The sequence below is a fragment of the Acinonyx jubatus genome, chromosome E2, assembly GCF_027475565.1.
Source record: "Acinonyx jubatus isolate Ajub_Pintada_27869175 chromosome E2, VMU_Ajub_asm_v1.0, whole genome shotgun sequence".
Taxonomy (NCBI): Eukaryota; Metazoa; Chordata; class Mammalia; order Carnivora; family Felidae; genus Acinonyx; species Acinonyx jubatus.
In genome coordinates this window covers 20,880,261-20,902,449 of record NC_069396.1, presented here as the reverse complement: position 1 = coordinate 20,902,449, position 22,189 = coordinate 20,880,261, and the positions used below count along the sequence as shown (strand labels likewise).

The 22,189-nt window shown below is 40.1% G+C and overlaps 1 protein-coding gene across 3 annotated transcripts in view; it reads right to left on the bottom strand.

The window, feature by feature from the left end:
- CDH11 (cadherin 11) overlaps positions 1-22,189 on the bottom strand; it is a 153,058-nt gene that overhangs the window by 15,098 nt on the left and 115,771 nt on the right. For all 3 annotated transcript variants that reach the window (XM_027075901.2, XM_027075900.2, XM_053211134.1), the window contains 5 exons: positions 18,918-19,105; positions 12,689-12,942; positions 6,370-6,506; positions 5,824-5,957; positions 5,473-5,590 (listed from right to left, as the gene is read on the bottom strand). In XM_027075901.2, coding sequence (XP_026931702.1) covers positions 5,473-5,590; positions 5,824-5,957; positions 6,370-6,506; positions 12,689-12,942; positions 18,918-19,105 — 831 coding nt within the window. The remainder of the gene's footprint in view (positions 1-5,472; positions 5,591-5,823; positions 5,958-6,369; positions 6,507-12,688; positions 12,943-18,917; positions 19,106-22,189) is intronic.

Below are 22,189 nucleotides of genomic sequence, written 5' to 3'. Positions count from 1 at the left end.
ACCAGCACTAGAGTAAATAGAATGGTAAGAATTCAAAGTCCAAAAAAATCTAATACAAGCTGACCCTTGAACAACATGGAGATAGGGGCACTGACCCCCCACACAATCGAAAATCCACTTATAACTTTCGACTTCCCCATAACCTAACTACTTATAGCCTACTATTGACCAGAAGCCTTACTGTTAATACAAACAGTTGAGTAACACATATTTTGTATATTATATTATATATTGTATTCCTACAATAAAGTAAGGTGGAGAAAAGACAATGTTACTGAGAAAATCATGAAGAAGAAAAAATACATTTACAGTACCGTACTGTATTTATCTAAAAAGAAAATCCATGTTAAGTGGACCCGTGTCTTTCAAACCCATGTTGTTCGAGGGTCAACTGGATTATGTAACATAGATGATAATAAAGATGGTATGTCAATGCAGGTGGAAAAGACTGACCATTTCTTAAATGATATTTAGGAAATGTCCAACCAATTGAGGTTATATATGTATTTCACATGGATAAATGGTGGAAATGGGAAGCAAGATGTACAAGAAGGAAAATATAGGTGAATATGACATCAATTTTGAATAACGAGAGCAATGCTAAGGATAACATTAAGCAGAGAAAACCTGGTATAAGAAGTGCAACGTCTAATTACAAACATAGCACAATCAGAATCGAAAGGACATTGAAACACTAGGAAAATCTATGTAGTAGGTATGCTAGGTCCAAGGTCATTAACATTAAAAGATGAAGACACTTTACATATCAACTGTAAATAGGTGAATATATAATTCACAAAAATGGACATGGGGTGCCTGGATGACTCAGTTGGTTAAACGTCCGACTTTGGCTCAAGTCATGATCTCATAGCCAGTGAGTTCGAGCCCTGCGTCTGGCTCTGTGCTGACAGTTCAGAGCCTGGAGCCTGCTTTGGATTCTGTGTGTGTGTCTCTCTCTCTGCCCCTGCCCTGCTCATGCTCTCTCTCTCTCTCTCTAAAAAATAAATAAACATTATTTTTTTTTAAATGGGAAAAGCACATTTACAAAAGAAAAAGGAAATAAATGATCAATGCTTATTTAAAAAATCCTAGGTTTACTAGTAATCAAAGGCATTGAAATTTTAAAATATGATTGTATTTCACTTATCAAATTGCCAATGATTTGAAAAAGTAATAAAACCTAGAGTTGGCTTACATGTGTGGAATACCTATTTTGCTAATGGTATTATAAGTATTTCTGTTAGTATACATATGTCTGATGGGTAGTTTGTCAATTAAATACCAAAAGCTTTTGACCCAATAATTCCACTCTAGAAATTTATCCTAAAATAGTAATTAGATATTTGGCAAAGGTGTGTGAAAACAATGTACTTACACAATGGTTAACTGAGATCAGACATCTTTATAGTGGAAGTTAGGGAGACATTTAGAAGAAAATGTTGACATAAGCGTATTGATGCTGATTGTGTGTGTGTGTGTGTGTGTGTACCACATATGTATTATACCATATATATATAGTATATTTATATATATTATATATATGTTATATACATATAACATATTTATATATAATTTATATTCATATAAATTATATATGTGTGTGTGTGTGTGTGTATATATATATATATATATATATATATATATATATATATATATATTATATAATCCCAAGAAAAAGTCTGGACAGATAAAAAAATAGCAGTGATTATTTCTATATAATATAGTATCAAGTTATTTTATTATTTATAGTAATATTCCTGCTTGTTTGTATTTTCTAACTTTCTTGCAAAGAACATGTGTTAATTATATAGTAGAAGGAAATTATAAAATTCTTGCAAATATATTTTACTAGAAATTATTATGGCTATAATTTAAATTGAACATGAAGTACAGTTTTTCCCCTGTTCACAATTTCCCCTGGAACTTTAGATTGATCAATTGAATTCCAGATTTTTCCTCTTCTGAAGACTTTGATTATTTGACTATAGGGTAAACAAAGATTTTTTTTAAAGAATTAACTAGAAAAGACAAGCTTTCTACTCATAGTATAGTGTGTACACTTGATGGAGCCCTTCAAATACCCAAACTTGTTCGCTGATGCACTAATGTGCCTTGGGAAAATATCTGAAGCTCCTCATGTCTCATTCTCCTTCCTTATCTAGAAAATGGGGATAAAAATACTCTTGAGTAACCTTGTGGGGCTGTTTGAGGAATTAAGTTTAATAATGGCCATGACAACGTTGTATAAATTAATGAAGAGCTAGATAGATGGGAAGGGTTATTCTCAGTATTTTTTTTCTTGGCACTATTCTCATTCATTACACATTTCATGTGTTTTAAGAGAAGCCATAAGTCTGATATTTTCAAAGCAAATGCATCTCAAAACTGTGGGCAGATCAGCCTCCATCTGGCCAAACAGCACCGTTTTTGAAATTAACAGCCCAAGATGGACCTAAGTGTTGAAGAGTCATCCAGTGTTGTACTCTCCGGCTGCCTGCTGAGTCACCTGTGAAGCTTGGCTACAGACTGGAGTAAGGGAAAATGAAATAAAAGGCTTGGGTGTATTAAGATGGCTTCTCTTCTCCTATTTCTAAAGATGTGTAATGCTTATGCCAGTTTAGGCAAACACAATCCTGATTATTTACATGGCATAATGGAAGCAAACACTCAAGGAGAAAGAAACCTGATGCTTTTACTCAGCGTGATCTAAACCATTATCTCATGTTTTCTATGGAAAACAGTTTCAGCCGAGAAATTTGGTAACTCAGTAGGCTATTAATAGGATGTGGAATGTGATTACTCCTTTTGGATTACTTCAATATGTAATTACTTTTAGGAGCTAGCAAAGAGACTCTATTAAATGATAATTATAGGACTGTATTTGCTTTAAGGTTTTGTAATACCTCTAAACATAGGAGTTTTCATTAAGTGTTTGCCATAGTTAATAAAGTCATTTTTCTTAAAAAGTAGCAATTCGCTCAAAAGTGGTAGCTCTGCATAGTATTAGTTTTTTACAGGAAAGGGCAGAGGAAACAGACTGTGTACTGGGCTGGCTCATCTTTTTGAAAATACCGATGGCATTCCTGAAGTACTGTGACAAAGTAAAATACTTACAACTCCCTAGAGAACACTCCATCTTGGTATCATGTTTTCAGAGGGTTAACAGCAACTAAATATTACCGCACACATAAAAGAGAAAGAAGACAAGGCAGGTGATGGAGGTGACATTGGCACAGTGAGAAAAGCCTAGAAACACCTGCTGGGTCAGGAGGTGTCCAACCATACAGGGATGTTGCTGGGCATCCATCCAGGAGTTAGGCTTCAAATGTTAGTTGGGGATTATAAGAAAACACAAATAAAAGTATGCCCACAAATATTTGAGTAAATAGATCATAAGAGGGGGATGGCATAAGACACATGTTAGAACAGTGGAGTTTTCCAAACAACTGAGTCGATCACCTCACTTTTCATAAAACTAAATGTACGCTGAAATGTTTTATAAGTATCTCCTTCACCACAACACTGACAAAAGCCTAGGCTCGTGGCAGTGTGGCAATCAACCTATCACAAAATAGTTTGGGAATTAGGAGAAATCCAAGAGTGGAAGCAGGGATTCCCATAAACTCAAACGAAGTATACCCATATCTTAGAAAGTGTTATGGGAACACTATGTGTGCTACCTTGTTCAGTTCAGCTGAGTAAGCATTTCTTGAATGCCCACTACATGTGAGGTCTTTCTTCTTTGGAGGAATGCATATTTACAAAAGGAAATTCTTAGATTATACACATGTACCCCTGGAGGTGCGTGAGCTCCCAGTCAAGAACTACTCCTCTATCTCAGTGGCCTGCAGACTTAACTCTCAAAGGGGCTTAAGGCACTCACATGTGCCCATAAACCAAAGCTAACAAGTAAAAGAAAACTCTTAGATGAAATATAAAATTAAAGCATTCCAAGTACCATTTCTATTTTGAAATTATAGGAATCATTTAGTGACAGGTTGTTTCATAGGGTTCCTTTAAAACACAGGTCTGTCGTATTACTTTCTTCACACCCAAGCTCTCAAGAGCATGTCCACTGCAGAAAGCAAAGCATCAGGAGAGAAAATCTGTCAGCACCTAGGACATTTTATCCCACAGTCCCTTTTGATATGTGCTTGATTTTACAAGGCCATAATTAAATGCTCAAATCAGTTCCAGAAATAAAAATGCAGTATTCTAGATCATATCCCCTCAACTCCAAGCAGGATGGGGAACTTCTTTCCTCTAATAATCAACCCAGTAGGGACAGTGCTTAGGGTTGTAACGTCTTGCCTCTGAAAACCTGGGTTTAAAACCTAGGTCTAACTCCTATGTGGCTCATTGACTTTGAACAAGTTACTTGATGGTTATGTGCCTCATTTTCTTCATCTTCAAATGGGAATGATAATAATGACATTTACCTATGGTGTGTTGAGGGAAAGAAACGGATGGAGTGTGGGAAGGGTCTTGGCATGTTGTTTGGAACACAGCTACCAAACATAGTTTGGTATTTATGATTCTGATGAGTGATAACAGAGATGGGGAAAGCAAAAATACTTATTAGGTTAATGTAAGCTCCTATACGCCTGATCTCAGTCACTGGGAAAGCAGTCAGTCTATAACCTAGTACTGTGTGGCTAATGAAAGCATGTGTGCTCAGGAGGACTACCTTCTAGTCCTATGTCGAACGATGGCATTTGTCTTCCTGCTTCTACAAACTGCATTGTCACGGGTTTCTAGGGACAGCTGTAGACCAACATAGCCTGCCCAGAAGTCAAGAAACTTATTTTCTGATCCTGGCTTGGTACCAACTTTATCAAGGGACTGTATCAGTTTGGGCCTATATGGAAGAACAGCTACTTCAAATAATTTGTAAGTCTAGAACCTCTTTGATGAAATGAGAAGCAGGCATGATACTGAATTTCACCATGTCTACAGTGGCCAAACAATGCTCTGTTCATGCCCTTCAGGCAATAATTCTGCAACCATCTTTAGGTAACAAGCTATGAACCCAACCATACTGCATTAAAACCATGCTTGGGAGGGAAGGCCAGCTGAAAGATTACATTGCCTTACAAAGTTGAACTAATCTCTTATAATGCTTTATTTGATATCAATATTCATAAAGCCATGCTCCCCCCAAGGGTTTATCAACCTCTTAAAAAAGATAAATGAGGTTGTTTGCATATTGACCCTGTAAGCTTCCCCACTTGGTTTCCCCACTGCTTCTTGAATATCAAAGCCAATAAAAAAGTAAAATAAAATTACACTCACTTATTCATATGCACCAAATGAGCCCACACGTCTCAAAATAAAGGTGGCATTATTACTTCTTGTTTGTTCTTCAACAGACAGGCATTATTAAGATTAGGGAAAACACTTGTGTTCTGCAATATAAAAGCCATTCATTCTCCATTTCTACTTCTCTGAATGCATAGGAACTTTGGTACGAACCTCTGTTGTCTCTGACTGTGAAATTTGGATTGTGAATGATTTCAGGGGGTAGACTGAAGATAAATCTTGGTCCATTGGCTGTGTCATCCTTGTCATCTGCACTAATTGTAACAATTGGCTGAAAGAGAAAGGTGGCCCATAAATAAATCATGCTGACATTGGCACATCATTTATTCAAAAATTCCGAGCTGGCTGAGAAGCCTGGGTTTAACAAGAGCACAGCTACAGAGCTTAAACTACGGCTCTGAAGACCTCTTGGGCAGCAGCAGGTATCTCCAGGTGAAGCTCTCAAGATCAAACTCTGTTTCCAAATTGCTTGTACAAAGCCAGAAAAAGGGAAGGCATCATTACCTGGTTAGAAAGTGGCTTGGTCTGATCACTCTCACAGATGAAGCCTTCGTAAGGGGCGGCAAACTTGGGGGCATTATCGTTGACATCAAGGACCCTAATGGCCACTGGCACTTTGGCTTCCTGATGCCGGTTGTCTGAAAGAAGAGAATTCAGACAGTAAATACAAGCCCTCCAGGATATTCCAATGTGTGATCAAGTTTGAGAACCACTGGTCTATAGGTACACAAGCATCCACAAATCTAGGCTCTAAGGATTTAAACAATACTGAGTGGCAGCCTAAAGTGGGGAGTCCCCCAGTGATGGCTAGTGTCAAGATCTCACTTGCCAAATCTATACCCAGTTCTGCCAGAGAAAATGAAAATATCTCTATGTGTTTATATGTCCTCTTCGATACATGACCAAGAATAAATTTTAAACACTGAAAAATATGCTTAAGACTAAAAAATGTATTCTATCTCAGCTGTCTGTCATTTTCCAGAATATATATAGAGTCTGATGGAATAAAACTTGGTAAAGTAGAATCAAAACCCTTAGGAGAATACTTACGGATTTCTGCTGCAAAAACGGATATGTTGAGCCAGGCAGTTTCCTCTCTGTCCAAAGGTTTTGTGGTTTTAATAAAACCATCTTCTGGATTAATAGTGAAAAACCTGTCGAGGTCAGTATGACGATCGATGGAATACCTAAGCGGAATGCAAATAAGGCAATTAGACGGAGACATTCTGAGCAGCTTAATATTTGAATATTTTCTCCATGCTATATTTAAAATAACTTTTTCAATGGATTGCTTCAACTAGGTTTCCTTTTTAATCAAATTTACTTTTTAAACTTCATACATGAATCTTTTATAGAAATCATTCTGCTGCATTGGGCTTCTTTATTCAGTACAATGAATGAAAGAGCTGTTTAGCATATTTGATTGAGAAACGTAATGACATGTTGCATATTTCTTCGTATTTACTACAATCCTCCACCCTCTGAATATTTATGAAACTGCATTTGGGAAGTGGGATTGCCCAAACTACTCAGAAAGTCATAAATGCATCAAACTGTTGCCAGATTTTTGCATACAAAATATTAAATAGTTTCAAGTTTACCTGAATTTATCATAAAGGAGCATTTATGGTACTAAAAAATCAGTTTTCTCCTTATTTAAAGAAAAATGCTAACTCTAGTTTGAGTGAATTTATTTAGTTTATTTATTTGGTTTTGGGGGTTCTCAGGTAGCCTGGGTCTGAATTCCATGATGAAATATGCAAAGCAGTCTTGGTCATTCATCTGTAGAGTGTTCTCCTCATACTTTTATGACGGGCTGTGCCTAATAGCCTAGCCGGAAGGTTTTTAACTACTCCTGTCCACTTAGAAAGCTTGTTTGTTTTTGTAAGAAAAGAGAAAATAATTTCCAGAATATTACTGGACCATGTTTATGGCCCAGTGAGGAGGGAGACGGAGCAAGAAGAATGACCTTTATTGAGGTGTAGTGAGGTAAAATAGCTTGTCCGGGATACCCAGAGTTGTAAATACCAAAGTGCTGGCTTTAATATGTCTGTTCAACACCAAAGCCCCTTTCCTTTTCACTCCACCACACTGTCTCCAAAATGAGGAGCAAAGGTGGTTATATTAAGTCGGGTAGCATACTGGGTTCATAATTAGGTGGCTTCCGGCTGTTGGAGGGCTTAGCTGCAGTTTCCTAAAGTTTACAGAATATATATGTCTGAAGGTATTCATCGAAGGTCATAAAAGTCAAGATATATTAAAGGTGGCAAAGACCATGGATGTCAGAGTTTAATCTCTTCCATTTACAAATGATGGGATTTCCAAATGGCCTATTATCTCGTTTCTGGGGGAGCCAACATGAGAACTCAAATCTTCCAATTCTAGATCATGTTGCTTCCAAGAAAGAGGGTTCCACTCATGGAGCAGCACTTCACGGTATAAAAGACACGAGTTCGTCTGTGATGTCATTAGACTGTGAAGCTCCGTATGGCAATGGAATGATGAGTCCCCTTCCCCAGGGAGGAAGCTGAAGAGAAACCAGGTACACATGCCTCGCAAATGTCAGGAGAGGCTCAGTAACAGAGCCTTCAGCGGGTAGCCTTCTGTGAAAAGGAGGCAAAAATAATAGATTTTTCCCCTGCCACCAGGGAGTTTACTATCTAGTGGACATGACAAGACACAGTAACTGGGAGAAAGATAATTAACAATTCAAAGCATTATTCTCTAGAAGCGAAGGGCATGAATTTTGGTTTTATAAAGTCCTAGATTCAAGTTCATGCTTCAGTACATCTAAGCTTGGTGATATTGGAAAAGTCCTTAGGTTCTATGAATCTTAGCTTACTTATCTTTTAAACTGGATTATTAACAGTACCTAAGTTTTAGCTTGTCTGTAAGAATTCCATGAAATTATAGATGTTAAGATATATAACCTAGTGCCTTGCATACTGTAAGCAGTACAACAAATAATAGTTGCTTTTCTTTTTTTTTTTTTAAGTTTCTTTGAGAGAGAGAGAGGAACTAGTGGGGGAGGGGCAGAGAGAGAAGGAGAGAGAGAGTCCCAAGTGGGCTCTGTGCTGTCAGCGCAGAGCCCAATGAGGGGATCAAACTCACAAACTGCGAGATCGTGACCCGAGCTCAAACCAAGTTGGAAGTTTAACCGACTGAGCCACCCAGGCGCCCCTGCTCTTCTTTTGTTGTTGCTGTCACACACTGTGGACAGATCATGGAAGTTCTTCAATGTCAGTCTGCAGAATATGACCTTTATCCTATAGCCAGTGAAGAATCATAGAGGGCTTTTGATCATAGGAACAATACATGGAATCAGGCTGTCAGGGTGATTAATAAGGTAGGGTGGGCAAGATGGTCTGAGCAAGAGAGAATGGAGGAAGTGCAGAGAGACTTAGCATCTGAATGAGGTGTTGGGGACACAGGCACTGGTATAGGAGTGAGAGGGAACACAAGATTGTGTGTTGAAGATAGCACCATTAGGACTCAGCTGATACTTGGAAGGCTGGGAGAGTCCCAGAGAGTTTCTAGCTTGAATGTCATGTCGGAGAGAGGGAGACATTGAGAAACACAAAAAGTCACCTTAGCAGAAAGGAGAGAGATTAGAATTCCACCAGAGATATGCTGCCATGTTAGGAGAGTAACAAGTCAGCTCTCCCTCAAGTTTCACAGAATCAAGGTGGTGTCAGACTTTAAGTATGTCACAATAAGTATGAGCTCAAAAATAAGTTTAAATAAATGAGAGAGTCAGGGAAGGAAAAGGCAAGTGTGTGAAAAGTCACAGCAGAGAGCAGAATAGGTGCAGAGCAGAATCAGGGAGAAAGATCAGCCCTAAGGCAGAGAATCTGGAGCCTTAACTCAATTCAGCCATGCCTGGGTAGGAATGCTCTTGATGGAGGACAGAGAGAGAAAGATCCAGGTCAAAAGCATGCATCTCAGGGAGCTCCCACTACCTGGACAGGGATCAAACATCAGTGAAGACCCCAGGGTGGTGCTATCGGAGGCAGGAACAGACTACTGCCAAGAAAGGTGAGAAGAGAGACTGTCTCAAAAAGGCAGCAGTGAAGAAAAGTTGTCTAATGCTACAGAGTCTGCAAAGCCAGATCTGCAAAATTTCCATGCAGCTAAGAGTCTGTTGGACACTATAGTGTCCTACCCACAAGTCCAAGGACACAAGTTCCCATACAGGTGAAGATAAACAATCAGGAAAATAGGTAGTGTGCATAGTGCATAAAAAGCTTTGAATGTTCTATAAATTCTTTGAGGAACAGGGACTGAGCGGGTAAGGTGGGGGGTTGGTTCAAGGGCCGTACTGAGCATCTTTGGATAATTATAGATACGGAAATTGCCTACTTGCACAGAACAGCCACCATTGAAAACATGACCCAAATAACCAATCGCAGATGTGGATCCTGGAGACATGAGGCACAGAGGAAATGAGCAATTGTTCCAAGCGTTTTTTCGTCATTGCTCTTCCAAAACGTTGCTAATGCGCCTAGCCAAGCCTAACTCCTTTAAAACCCACACCGCAGACATTTTTGAGTAGTTTCAAAGTGTTGTTACACTGACCCTCAGTCATGACATAATGGATCTTTCTGCATAGAGAAAAGACCACACTCAAACCTTCTTGGGAAATCTATCCCATTGGTAGAGTAAGAAGCTCAAAATGGACCGAAGGCAGATCTGAACTAAAATCCAGCCTCCAGTACCCACTGGCTGTGGCACCGAAGAACTCACATCATCCCTTTGAGCCTCAGTACTTCCATCTGTTGCATCCTAAAGTAGTCAGGGCTTCAAAGGTTGTCTGAGGATTAGTTTAAATAACTTAGTGCAACACATTGTCTGGGGCTGAGAAGATGTTCACTAAAGGATAATTCTCTTCCTTTCTCCTAAAAGGGATATTCAAGGATTTAAAGGCAACTAACATTTTCATTTGGGATTTCCTCCTGCCCTTTCAGCATTTTCTTTGGTGTCAATAGAAAAACTCCATTGTCCGTGGTAATTGTTTTCATGTTCATATTTGTTTCCTATTTTCCCTCTACTGAGATTTGATTGACAAATAATATGTAATGTAGGCAATGTGGCATTTTGATATAAGTGTACCTTGTGTAATGATTACCATCGTCAAGGTAATTAACATATTCATCACCTCTCATGGTTACCATTTTGTGTCGTGTGTGATGAGAACACTTAAAATGGACTCTTAGAAAACTTCAAGTATATGTTATTAACTATAATCACCAGGCTGTACATTAGATGTCTGGAGCTTATTTATTTTATAACTGTGAGTTGTACCGTATGACCAATATTTCCCCATTTTCCCATCCCCAGTCTTTAGAAACCACCATTCTACACTCTGTTTCTCAAAGTCTGACTTTTTTAGATTCCACTTACAAGTAATGTCATGCGATGTTTGACTTTCTATGTCTGACTTATGTCTTTTAGCATAATGTCCTCCAAAGTCCTCCAAATTATCACAAATGATGGGATTCCCTTTTCTTTTTAAGTCTAATTTTCTTTATTCATTCATGCATTGACAAATACTGCGGTTGTTTCCATGTCTGGGTTATTGTGAATAATGCAGCAGTGAACATGGGAGTGAAAATATCTCTTCAAGACAGAGCCATTATGGAAAACAGTATAGAGGCTCTGCAAAATGCAGATGGCAGCTGGATCTTTTCTAAGGGCTACAGTTTACCAACCCCAGAACCAGGCAGACAGTCCCCCTTTGAGTGTGCCAAGGACAGCACACAGCATAAGGTGTCGCTGTGATTTTGCACAGTGAGCACTGTGAGGTGGAAACTGCATCTGATCCATGAGCCGGATGTCCCAGAAGAATTTCTAGAACAGGTGACACTGAAGTGGAAGTGGGAAAAATGAGTACCGTGTAGCAAGTTTGAAAGAAGGAGGGGCAGAGCTCCCACCTGGAGGGAGAACATGTACAGGTGGGAAGCAGGAACGTGTAAAGAGCAAGTTCTGCCTCAGGAATGGGAAGTGGCCCAGTCCAGCTGCAATGGAGAGTCTTATGCCAAGAGGGAATAGATGGAAAATGAAAGAGATGAATAGGACACGGCAGCCACCGGGGTGGAGGGGTGCAAAGAAGAGCCTGCCACTAAATAAGAGAGTTGGGATTATTCTCATGGGAGCAGCAAGGGGGAAACAATTTGATCACTGATAACCAAGTGTGGAGTATGATGTGATATTTAGATGTGCTGTTATAAATGCTCAATCTGCGGGCGCCTGGTGGCTCACTCGAGTAAGCATCTGACTTTGGCTGAGGCCAAGATCTCGCAGTTCATGAGTTCAAGTCCCACAATGGGCTCTCTGCTGACCGCAGGGAGCCCACTTCAGATCCTCTGTCCCCTTCTCTGTGCCCTTCCCTCACTCATGCGCATGCCCTCTCTTTCTCTCAAAACTGAAAATAACATATTTTTTTAAAATGCTCAATCTGGCTAGAGAACAAAAGAAGGGTGGGTGAGAAACTGGAGGCAGGGAGACCAGGCTGAAGCAGGGAAGAAGTCCAGGTAATACAGGAAGTAACAGAGGGGCCATGGATGAATAAACACCTGCTAGGATCCGACACCTAGGTAGGTTTCAGGCAGCTGTGCCCTTCTGCCCCGTACATAGCTTGGATCTGTGACAAGCTTTCTTCTCTGACAATTTTCCTCACCTCCTCATGTCCTTCATCATCTTCATCAGCCTCACTGTTCACTAACACCGGTTGAGGAAAGGGGAAGGCAGGCTTCTGAATCATTTTTCTAGCTAGTTTTTCTAAGTCACAAAAATATCATAATAAGAAAAGCACCCCAAATTTGTGTGGCCCTCTGTTATCTCTTCCAAGTGCCCTGTAGCCATTAGACAGAGCTTGCTCTCCTGGCCTCCTGTTCACTGGCTGTGTCGCTCTGGGCAAGTCACTTTGCCTTGACTATGTCCCCTCAATTTAAGTGAAAATTCCTTTAGGATAAAATTGAGAGGATACATTAGAGTATCTGCCTAACATACCTAATGGAGTAACTGGAGCATGGAAAGGTGTTCCATAAATTGTAATGACTATAATTAGTTCACAGTCCTTATCCATACTTCGCTACGGTTCCCCGAGACAAGCCTTGCTATGCATTGCACCACCGTGTACACTGGGAAGTCTGCTGCAGACAGAAATTATGTAGTTTGAACAAACTCATCCAAAAAGTAGCAGAGGGGAAGTAGAATTCACACCTTCCAAATCGTAGTCTTGTTTACACTGCATTGAACCTGATCATCTTGGATCCTTTTTGAAACTGAAGGATGTGCTTCCCTCAGGACTTTCCTGAAACGTCTTTCCTCTAAAATTCCTCATCCCGGGCTCTTAAATAAATATCTGTACCTTATCGGGCTGTTGGCAGCATCGGGGTCTTTGGCGTGCACTCTCCCAACCACAGTGCCAGCCGCTGCATTTTCTTGGACTTCATGGATATAACTTGGGGCCAAGAACATGGGGGGCTCATCAGCATCTTCCACTGCAATCTTGACCGTCACAGTGTCCTTGAAAGGCCCGTTGCTGATGAACTTTGGGTCGATGTGCACATTGGCTGCCTCTACCTTCAAGCTGTATGCTCTTTTGGTTTCAAAATCTACAGGCTGGCAAGAAAGAAGACATGATTGGCAACCGGTTCCTTGAAAGAATCATGGAGGAAAAAGACCGGATTGTTTTACAGGGCAGAGTGAATAGTTCCTCAAAGGGAGAAAAATCAGTGTCTATTCAATATCCAATTACCTGAGCCATTTGGTCAGAAAATCAGACAAATCAACTGCTGAAATCTGGAATGTGCTTAATGGGTAATTCCAGGAGCACAATAGACACAGAAGGACCACATCATAGAAAATGAACTTCATTCTACATAACAACAATAAGGCTGTCCAAATCATTCACCAAAATCATCTAAGGAAAGAAATTAAAACACTACAAAAGCAAATATTGTAGCCCATTCTGTAAAGTTCTAAGAATATTCATAATAAAAATACCCACTGAATTTCAGCAAAAGTACGTCTTGTTAGATGGCTGTTGTCCTCTAAACGCGCGCACACACACACACACACACACACACACACACACACACACACACACAGCTGGGTTAATCATATTGATAGCTTAATTTTTAATTTTCTGACCGTTTCCCGAAGTCTGTGATCCTTACCAACTGGCCCTTAAAATGACTTCAAGTGGTTTATGAGTAATTTCGGTGGATGGATTTGTTGAATCACATTAACTTACTTATTAAGTTACTTATTGATACTATTATTCCTTTTCTAATTCTTCCATTACTAAAAACATCAGGGATACATCAGTATACCTCAGTATATGCTACTTTTTAACATATATGATATGCTTCCTAATCTCCTTTTGAGAGGCACTGATTCAACTGTTGAGCTAGAATGCAACAGCATCGTTTTGTTTTGCTTGCGTTCATTTCTAGGTTATCTTCCATTTGTGGCAAGTCATATAGGCCAATGAGAATAACACTTCCTTGTTAAAAAAATGCATATATGTTTAAAAGGAGCCCCCTCAAGGGCAAAAATTATCAACAGTATAGATTTTACACAGATTCAAAAAAAAAATAAGAAGTAGTATTCGAACGACTGCAGTTCTGGAGAAATTGACGGTAAACACTCCCAGGGTCTGAATGAGATGAGACACAGTGAATCGGTCAGCGAAAGGTGAAAAGTAAAATAGTGGTCCGGCAACAAGTTCTGATGCCTCAGAAATAGAACTTTCTAATTAGCACTCCAGATGATGCTGAACGACCAAATGTTTGGAAAAGATTGGGTCTTTTAAGGTTAGCATCTGCCTGCCATGCTGTTGTCAACTGCCTGGCAAACACTTATTGTGAATGGGCACATAGTCACAGGGTTTAGTCCTGACCTAATTCTACAAAGTTCAAAACTAAGGATGATTTCACTTTCGGGAAGGAGAAACACATTCAAAGTTTTCCCATCATCTGCCCACCCGGCTCAGGGAACACTCTTTTTCCTGAAGTAGAATCACATACAGCTGATGCACCATTCTGGGACTCAGCAGCTCCCCTGTACCCTTCTTTGGGTTACTGAGCAGCAGAAAGGGATGTTCTTTATGGGCTCCAGATATGAGATTGCTGCAATTTCTCAAACATCTCTGCAATTTTTAGACAAAAACAACAACAACAACAACAAAACTAGAATATGATAGTTCTGAGGCCAGGTAAGGAGAAATTTTCTAATGTCGGGTAGCTTCTTGATGCTCTTAGAGCAGACCTTTTTTGAACTTGATTTAGGCATATGGGTAGGGACCCAGAGCCCTGAGCCATGTTCCAGTGGAAAGCACTGATGACGTTGAGGCTAATAGAGTCACACTGCAGTCTGACCGATCTTTTCAGATTCCAAGCAAAACTCCCCCAAATCCTTGCCAACATTTGTCTGGAATGCCCTTTCCTAGTTGGGTGAGATTTGACTGAGTCTTCTGGCAATCCTCATTGCCTTGGGAAATCCTCAACTTTTCTCAGCTGCCTTTCTCAAGTCCCTCATCTCTCGCCCCTGCTAAGTGGGGAGCACTCTAAAGGACTCTGCTGACTCTTGTTGACTTTTGATTCCCCACTCCCAGGGACAAGTGATCATCTACACCAGTTGTTTTGTCAGAATGGGGAGCAGGTCCGATGGATGAATAACCTTAAAGCATTTACCTACAATTTATACCTTGACTCCTTCCAAAAAAGATTTAAGGTAGTTTCCCCTGTGAACATTTATACCCATGCGATGAGTAGTTGAAATAAAGCTAAATGAGGCAACACACTACATAAACCATAAAAATCTTAATACCCCTCAGTTTACTAATCCGACCTCTGAGAATTCTCCCTGAGGGATTAATTCAACAGAAAACCCACACAAACAACATTCAAAAATGCCTGGTGTTTGTCAGAAATAATAAAGGGTTATATCTAATCAGGGAAACATACACACAAAACACCAAATCCAACTGTGAGATTTTATTAAGGAAATAATGGTCCATCAATAGGATGAGATGTTATGTAGTCATTAAAAATGATTATGTATATTATATAACAGCATGTAAAATGTTTATGATGTGACATTAAATTAGCAAATCAGATCACTCTATGATTGCAACTGTGTCAAATGTTATATATCCATATGTATATACATGTGGACAAAAAATATAAAAAATAATCAGACATAAAAATAGTTTTATTAAAATAGGGGATATTTAAAATGCCTTCTAATGCTGCTCTCACACTGCTTTATGAGGAGTTTATTTGGTTAAGAGGGAATAGCTCAGAAACCGTGCCAGGTTCTGCAATAAATGGGTGCCCACTTGATCAACGGCATTGCGATGAACAGATTGGATTTTCCTCCCAGTCCACCAAGCCACTGACATGTTTCATTTTTATTTTGCACTGATTCTTCCGTTAGCCACACAGAGACTGTCTGAATATCCTGAGGGCAGATTCTCTCTTATGCACCATTACACCTCTGCCGCTTACTGTGTCTGACACAGTCAATACTCAAGAAGTATTTATTGCTTCCCAAGCTATCCAATACGTGAAGGATTCTACCTCCTAAACATCTCTTGAAACCTTCACTTTCACCTCTTCTGCCTTCTTCAGTTCTTTGTAACTTCCCCCTCGGATTCTAACAACACTGTTGCAACTGGTCCCACAGCATCCATCTCAAAACTCTCAAGACTGACTTATCCAAGTTTCTTAAATGTGCCCTGTTCCCATAATCCAAGCCCTCAGCCCTTCCTCTCCTTATCTATCAGGTAAATTCCTACTTCTCTAGAAGTAAACTTTTACTCCTGTAAGAAGTCATTCATGACCCATATTCATAGATTTTATCACACTTTATTACAGTTCGTTCTCAACGGGGGAGTGATTTTGCTCGACCTCATCCTGGGGATATGAGGCAATGTCTAGAGCTATTTTTAAATCATCACAACAGGTGGGGTAGGGTAGTGTGTGTGCTTACATCTAGCAAGGAGAGGCCAGGGGTGCTACTCGACACCCTACAGTGCACAGAACAGCCCCAGACAACAAAGAAGCATCTGTCCTGAAATGTTGATAGTGCCCAGGCTGAGAAAACAAAACCCGCTCTATTTTCATTGTCTTTTCAGTTAAATGTCCTGTTAAACAGTGACCTCCTTATAGCCAAGACTCTGTCTCTTCAACTTTAGATGCCCAGCCTCTCACAAGGGGCCTGCTGGCAAATGGTAAGAACGCAGTAACTCTTGGCAGAAAAATGGGTGAAGGAATTAAGAAATGCATGAAAATGCTACATTTAAGAATATTTTAAGAGACAAATATGCCCATGATCTCTCCATACTCTCTTATATTATTAAAACATATACAATGACTTCCATAGGATCCATCATTTATTCTATTAAATTCACCACCTCCCAGATTCTCTTCTTTCCTGGTGGACATTTAGAACTCTGAACTACAAGTTCAAGCAAACATTCTTTTACAAATGAAATAACATCTTACCGTGTTCTAAGCCTAAATTTCAGGGATTTGTAGAAGATTGTTTCTTTGCCTGGAATAAACACATTGAATTGGGGGGAAATGTGCAAATTAATCATATGCAGAGAGCTCATTTGCGATGTGTGAGTTCCATGGAGTGATTTAAATGTTTCAGGATCTTACAGACACAGTATGTGTTTATACCCTGAATACATTGAAAACAGGTGACAACCTTAGCATAACCAACTACCCAATTACTTGAACAGCAGAGGGTGGGAGGCAGGGATTGCTGATGCCAAAGCTCATATGTCCATGTCAAGCAGAAAAGATAGTAATATTAATTAACAAGGTAAGTTGACAGCTCTATGCTAACACACAAGTCACTCAGCTATTTCTTTAAATTTTTTAATGTTTATTTTTGAGAGAGAGAGAGAGAGAGAGAGAGAGAGAGAGAGAGAGAGACAGTGTGACTGGGGAGGGGCAGAGAGAAAGGGAGGCACAGAATCCGAAGCAGGCTCCAGGCTCTGTGCTGTCAGCACAGAGCCCAATGTGGGGCTCAAAGTCGCAAACCACAAGATCATGACCTGAGCTGAAGTCGGACACTTACCAACTGAGCCACCCAGGCATCCCACTCAGCTTTTTTTCTAGAGGAAAACCAGAGGGAGTGCTTACCCCAGCCCTTCATGGCTAATGATTAGGCTGCGATGGCCACTAATTCATTGTACTAATGTTGGCTTTTCCTACTATCCAAAGTTCATCCCAACTTCCGTACTCTCTTGTGAAAGAGTCACCCCCTACCCTCTCTTTGTTTTGTGTCCCCTAATATATCTCCCAAATCCAACAATGTTTCCAAGTATTATGAAAAGTCTGCTTCCTACAGCACATATCTCCCTGCTTCCCTAACTAAAAGATTCCTCCCAGGAATTTCCCCCACCCCACCCCTGCCTGCTCTCCAGCTACTGGCCTCTTTATTGATTCTTCAAATTAATTTTTTATCAGTGTTACAGTCCAATCTTTTCCATCACACCAAGGAGCTTAATATTCATGCTACAAAACGAAGTTGAAAATGAATGCTTGATTAAAACCAAGGTAATCCCATCATCCAATTCAGATTTAATGCTCCATACACTTTGATGATGGAGAGGTGTTGATTTCTCAAGTGGTAAATCGGGGGCGGGGGGGCGTTTCAGAAAATACTGTAACTGTTTCTTTACTTGAAAGTGAATCCTTTCTGGATACCTTCAGAATATCTTTCTGGCCCAACTGTCCCCAGAACATCTTGAATAGGAAGCTGTTCCAGAATACCCAGGTTTGAATTTCATGTCTGTGAATTGCTACCTGTGTGATTATGACGGGGTCAAATTATTTAATCTGTCTGAGTCCCAATCTCTTCATAATTAAATTGAGGTACTATTGCCTATTGGGATAATACTATCTACTTTGTATGATTTTTCTGAAAAATAAATGTTTGTAAGAGGCTCAGGCTTCATCTAGCCTATATTTAGTATTGAGTACATTTTAGATTTTCAGAACAAAACAAGGACAAACAATAAACTCTTTGCTATGAGTTAATTCTGGGACACATTTTTAGAGACAGTTCACCTGACTATGTGGGGAAGGTCCATTGTGGTTGTTTCTTAGGCTCAATTTTGAGAGAAAATCAAGGAGAGGATTGGCTCAAGTTTCCCAGAAGGCCCAGCAATGTGGTGGCCCTTGGATACTTTCACATAGGAAACGTTCTGAACAGCCTGTATTAACAGTTAGCTTGGAAGAGCCAAAGGAGGAACCCCTTCCATGCTCAGGGCTGTTTCTCTAAAACCTACATTTATCCAGCTATCTACCTTCCATGTGGAAAGTGTGCCAAATCACACAAAAACTAACAGGCAGTCGGCCAACATCCCCTCCAGCCCCTTTGCTAGCTCTCTCTGCAGTAACTGAAAGGGATACAGTTCTGTTACCTCCCCAGAGCTGGGAGCTCAACTGCAAAGTCAGATCAGCCCCCCTTGCCCATATTCTCCTTTCCTAACCTTCTGCTCTCCATCCCCTGCAGTGTTGCCCTGGCAGAGCTGGCCACACCGCTAACACCCCTGATTCCTCACCCAAACTCACCTTTTTCAGTTTGACCACACCCTCCTGTGTCTCATAGTCCGTGGTGATTTCAAACAATTCCATACCGTCTCCATCAACAATATTGTAGGTGACTAAACCATTTTCTCCAATGTCTGGGTCTTTTGCCTTTACTCTTCCTACTTCCTCCCCGGGGACAGCTGCTTCTGACACAGACATCTGGTATACGCCTAGAAGAAGAAGACATCTATTTTTATTTTCCCTTTTATTTGGCAGCTGTAAGACTTTAGATTTCATTGAATCCCAATAAATTTCTCAAAGGGTTTGAAATTGAACTTTCTATTGATTGAAAACATGAAAGAAGTGAATGGCTGAGAAAGAAGATCCCACATGGCCTGCTTGTCAAAGAAATGTGTTCTACAAAGGATGATAAAACAGTATCGGGGTCCAGGGTCATGTGGTCGGGTCACCTGCCACAAGTAAGAAAGGAAAACAATGCTCAGTTACATTTCCTATCAAGAAGTGATGGAGGACCATGTATATATCTTTATACATTCAAAGAGCAAAGTCTTCTTTTCGTGTCTTCAGGATGGTTCACGAATTAATTACAAGGCACTGCCAGGTACCCAGAAAAACCTCCTTCTCTGTTTGAGAACCTCCCACGGCTCCATATTTTTTTTAAAAAATCAAATGCAAATTTAATCCTTATCAAGGTCATGAGCCTACTAACTCTATATGTGACTCTCCTCTTACTTTGCCTCCTTCACCATTTGATCAAGCACTACCTTATCTGGAAAGGTTTCTCACAGTATGGTCTGTCCATATATATTTATTTTATATGTACTTGGAACCTAATATATGCCAGGTGCTGCTCTAGGCCCTGGAGACTCAGTAGTAAATGGACTCGTCGAGTTTCTTCCCTTAATGAGGCACACTGAAGAGGAAAAAGAAAGCAAATGATATACTGTGATGTCATTGCTAGAAAGAAGGAAAATAAAGTAGGATAAGTGGTAGAGGGTAATGAGACAGTGAGTATGTGTGACTGTGTGTATGAGTGTGTGATTGAGTGTGAAGGGGATCACACCATCACTCATGTGTGAATGTGTGTCTGGGAGTGGGTGTGTGGTTGTGTGGTACACATATGCATGGATGAGTGAGAGTGTCTATATGAATATGTCGTGTGTGTGTGTGAATGTATACATTTGTGTTACATGTGCTGTGTGAGAACAAGAAAGAGGGAGAACTGAGAATGATTTGGAATTGGTTGGCCAGAGAAGACATCCCTCAGAAGAAGGCATCAGAATGGACTGAACAATCAATCACACGAATCTCTGGGGATAAAAATTACAGACAAAGCAAAGACGAAATGGCAAAAACCCTGGAGTAGGTACATGTTGAAGACATACAGAAGCCAGAAGACAAGTGTGGCTGGAGCCTTCTGGAAGAGGTGAGGGTACATAGGTAGGCTGGGGCCCATCTATGTAAAAAGGCCATTGTGGAATGGTTCTATTTGAACTTGAAGGAAGCCACTGGAAGCTTTTCAGTAGGGAAGCCAGATTTGAAATGATCTTATCTGTATTTCCACATTTTAAAAATATTCTATGGGAAACAATATGGAGAAACAAGGGCTGGGAACTTTGTCTCTTCCACTTCAAAGCTGAGTGGTTTGGGGCAAGTTACTTAACCTCTTGTAAGTTTTAGCTTCCCCTTTCTATGGATTCCATCAGTTCCAGTATGCGGTCTATGTTTATCTGTATTATGTGGCTTTGAATGTTTTCAAGTTGGACCCATATTCAACTTTATCACGCCAGAACCTGCACAGTCAAGGACAACTGGGTGGTGTAGTCTCTGTAGATAAGCTCTGTAAATAATTACCAATTTACAGGCAGGCTTAGGGAAACCTGCTCTGAGTTGGTTTTCTCCAAATCTCATTGGAGTTCATGGCAGTGAAACTAGCATCTGCAGTATAGCAATATAACTTTACTATATGACTGCATGTGAGCAAAGGCATTAATGGCTGCATGCTAATAATCCTGTTCGGCCTTTTCCTTCTAGCATACCGAACAATTCTGCAGTGTGGATAATGGAGCATGTAGTTTCTTAGAATGCTATATGAGCCTTAAGCTTATTGGAGATGCTGAACTTTGTGCCTGATCAGGCAAAGCAGTCTTTCTTCACCTCTTTTGGGACTCCATGAGAACTGGTTACTGCCTAGTAATCCTATCTCAGTGTGTTCCTTGCATAGATTGCTGTCTTTGGATTCCTCTGAATGACTGGTGTGCCTTCCTGGGGCCATGTTTGTGTGCCTTCCTTGTTCCCTCATTTGCAAAAATTGCCATCCTTCTGACAATAAACTCCCAGGTTCCACCAGCTACTCTCCTAATCTAGTGAAGATGACATTTTCGTGGTGAAACATCCCCCCACACACCCATGGATTAGTGGCACCAGCATCTTTATGATCACACATACCTTTGTCTATATCTATGTATCTATATAAACAGATGTGTGTTCAAGCTCTGGCTTTGCTACATTCTTATTTATTTATTTATTTATTTTTTAATTTTAATTCCAGTATAGTTAACATACAGTGTTAGTTTCACATGTACAATATAGTGATTCAACAATTCCATATATCACCCAGTGCTCATCACAAGTGCACTCCTTAATCTCCATCACCTTAATCTCCATCTCCCATCTACCCCCCCACCCCGCCCGATAACCATCAGTTTGTTCTCTATAGTTAAGAGTCTGTTTCTTGGTTTGTCTCTCTCTCTCTTTTTTCCCCTTTGTCTTTCTCTGACTGACTTATCTGAACTCCAATATACTATATTGCGTAGCATTATACTCTCTTGCTCCATCCATGTCATTGCAAATGGCAAGGTTTCATTCTTTTTTTTTTTTAATTTTTAATGTTTATTTATTTTTTGAGAGAGAGAGACAGAACATGAGCAGGGTAGAGGCAAAGAGAGAGGAAGTCACAGAATCCGAAGCAGGATCCAGGCTCTGAGCTGTCAGCACAGAGCCTGATATGGGGCCACGAGATCATGACCTGAGCTGACATCGGAGGCTTAACTGACTGAGCCACCCAGGTGTGCCCCTTTTTCATTCTTTTTTTATGGCTGAATAATATTGCCTTGTGTGTGTGTATATATATATATATATATATATATATATATATATATATATATACATACATACCACATTTCCTTTATCCATTCATCAATCCATGGACACTTGGGCTGCTTCCATAATTTGGCTCTTATAAATAATACTCCTATAAACATAGGGGTGTATTTATCCCTTTGAATTAGTGT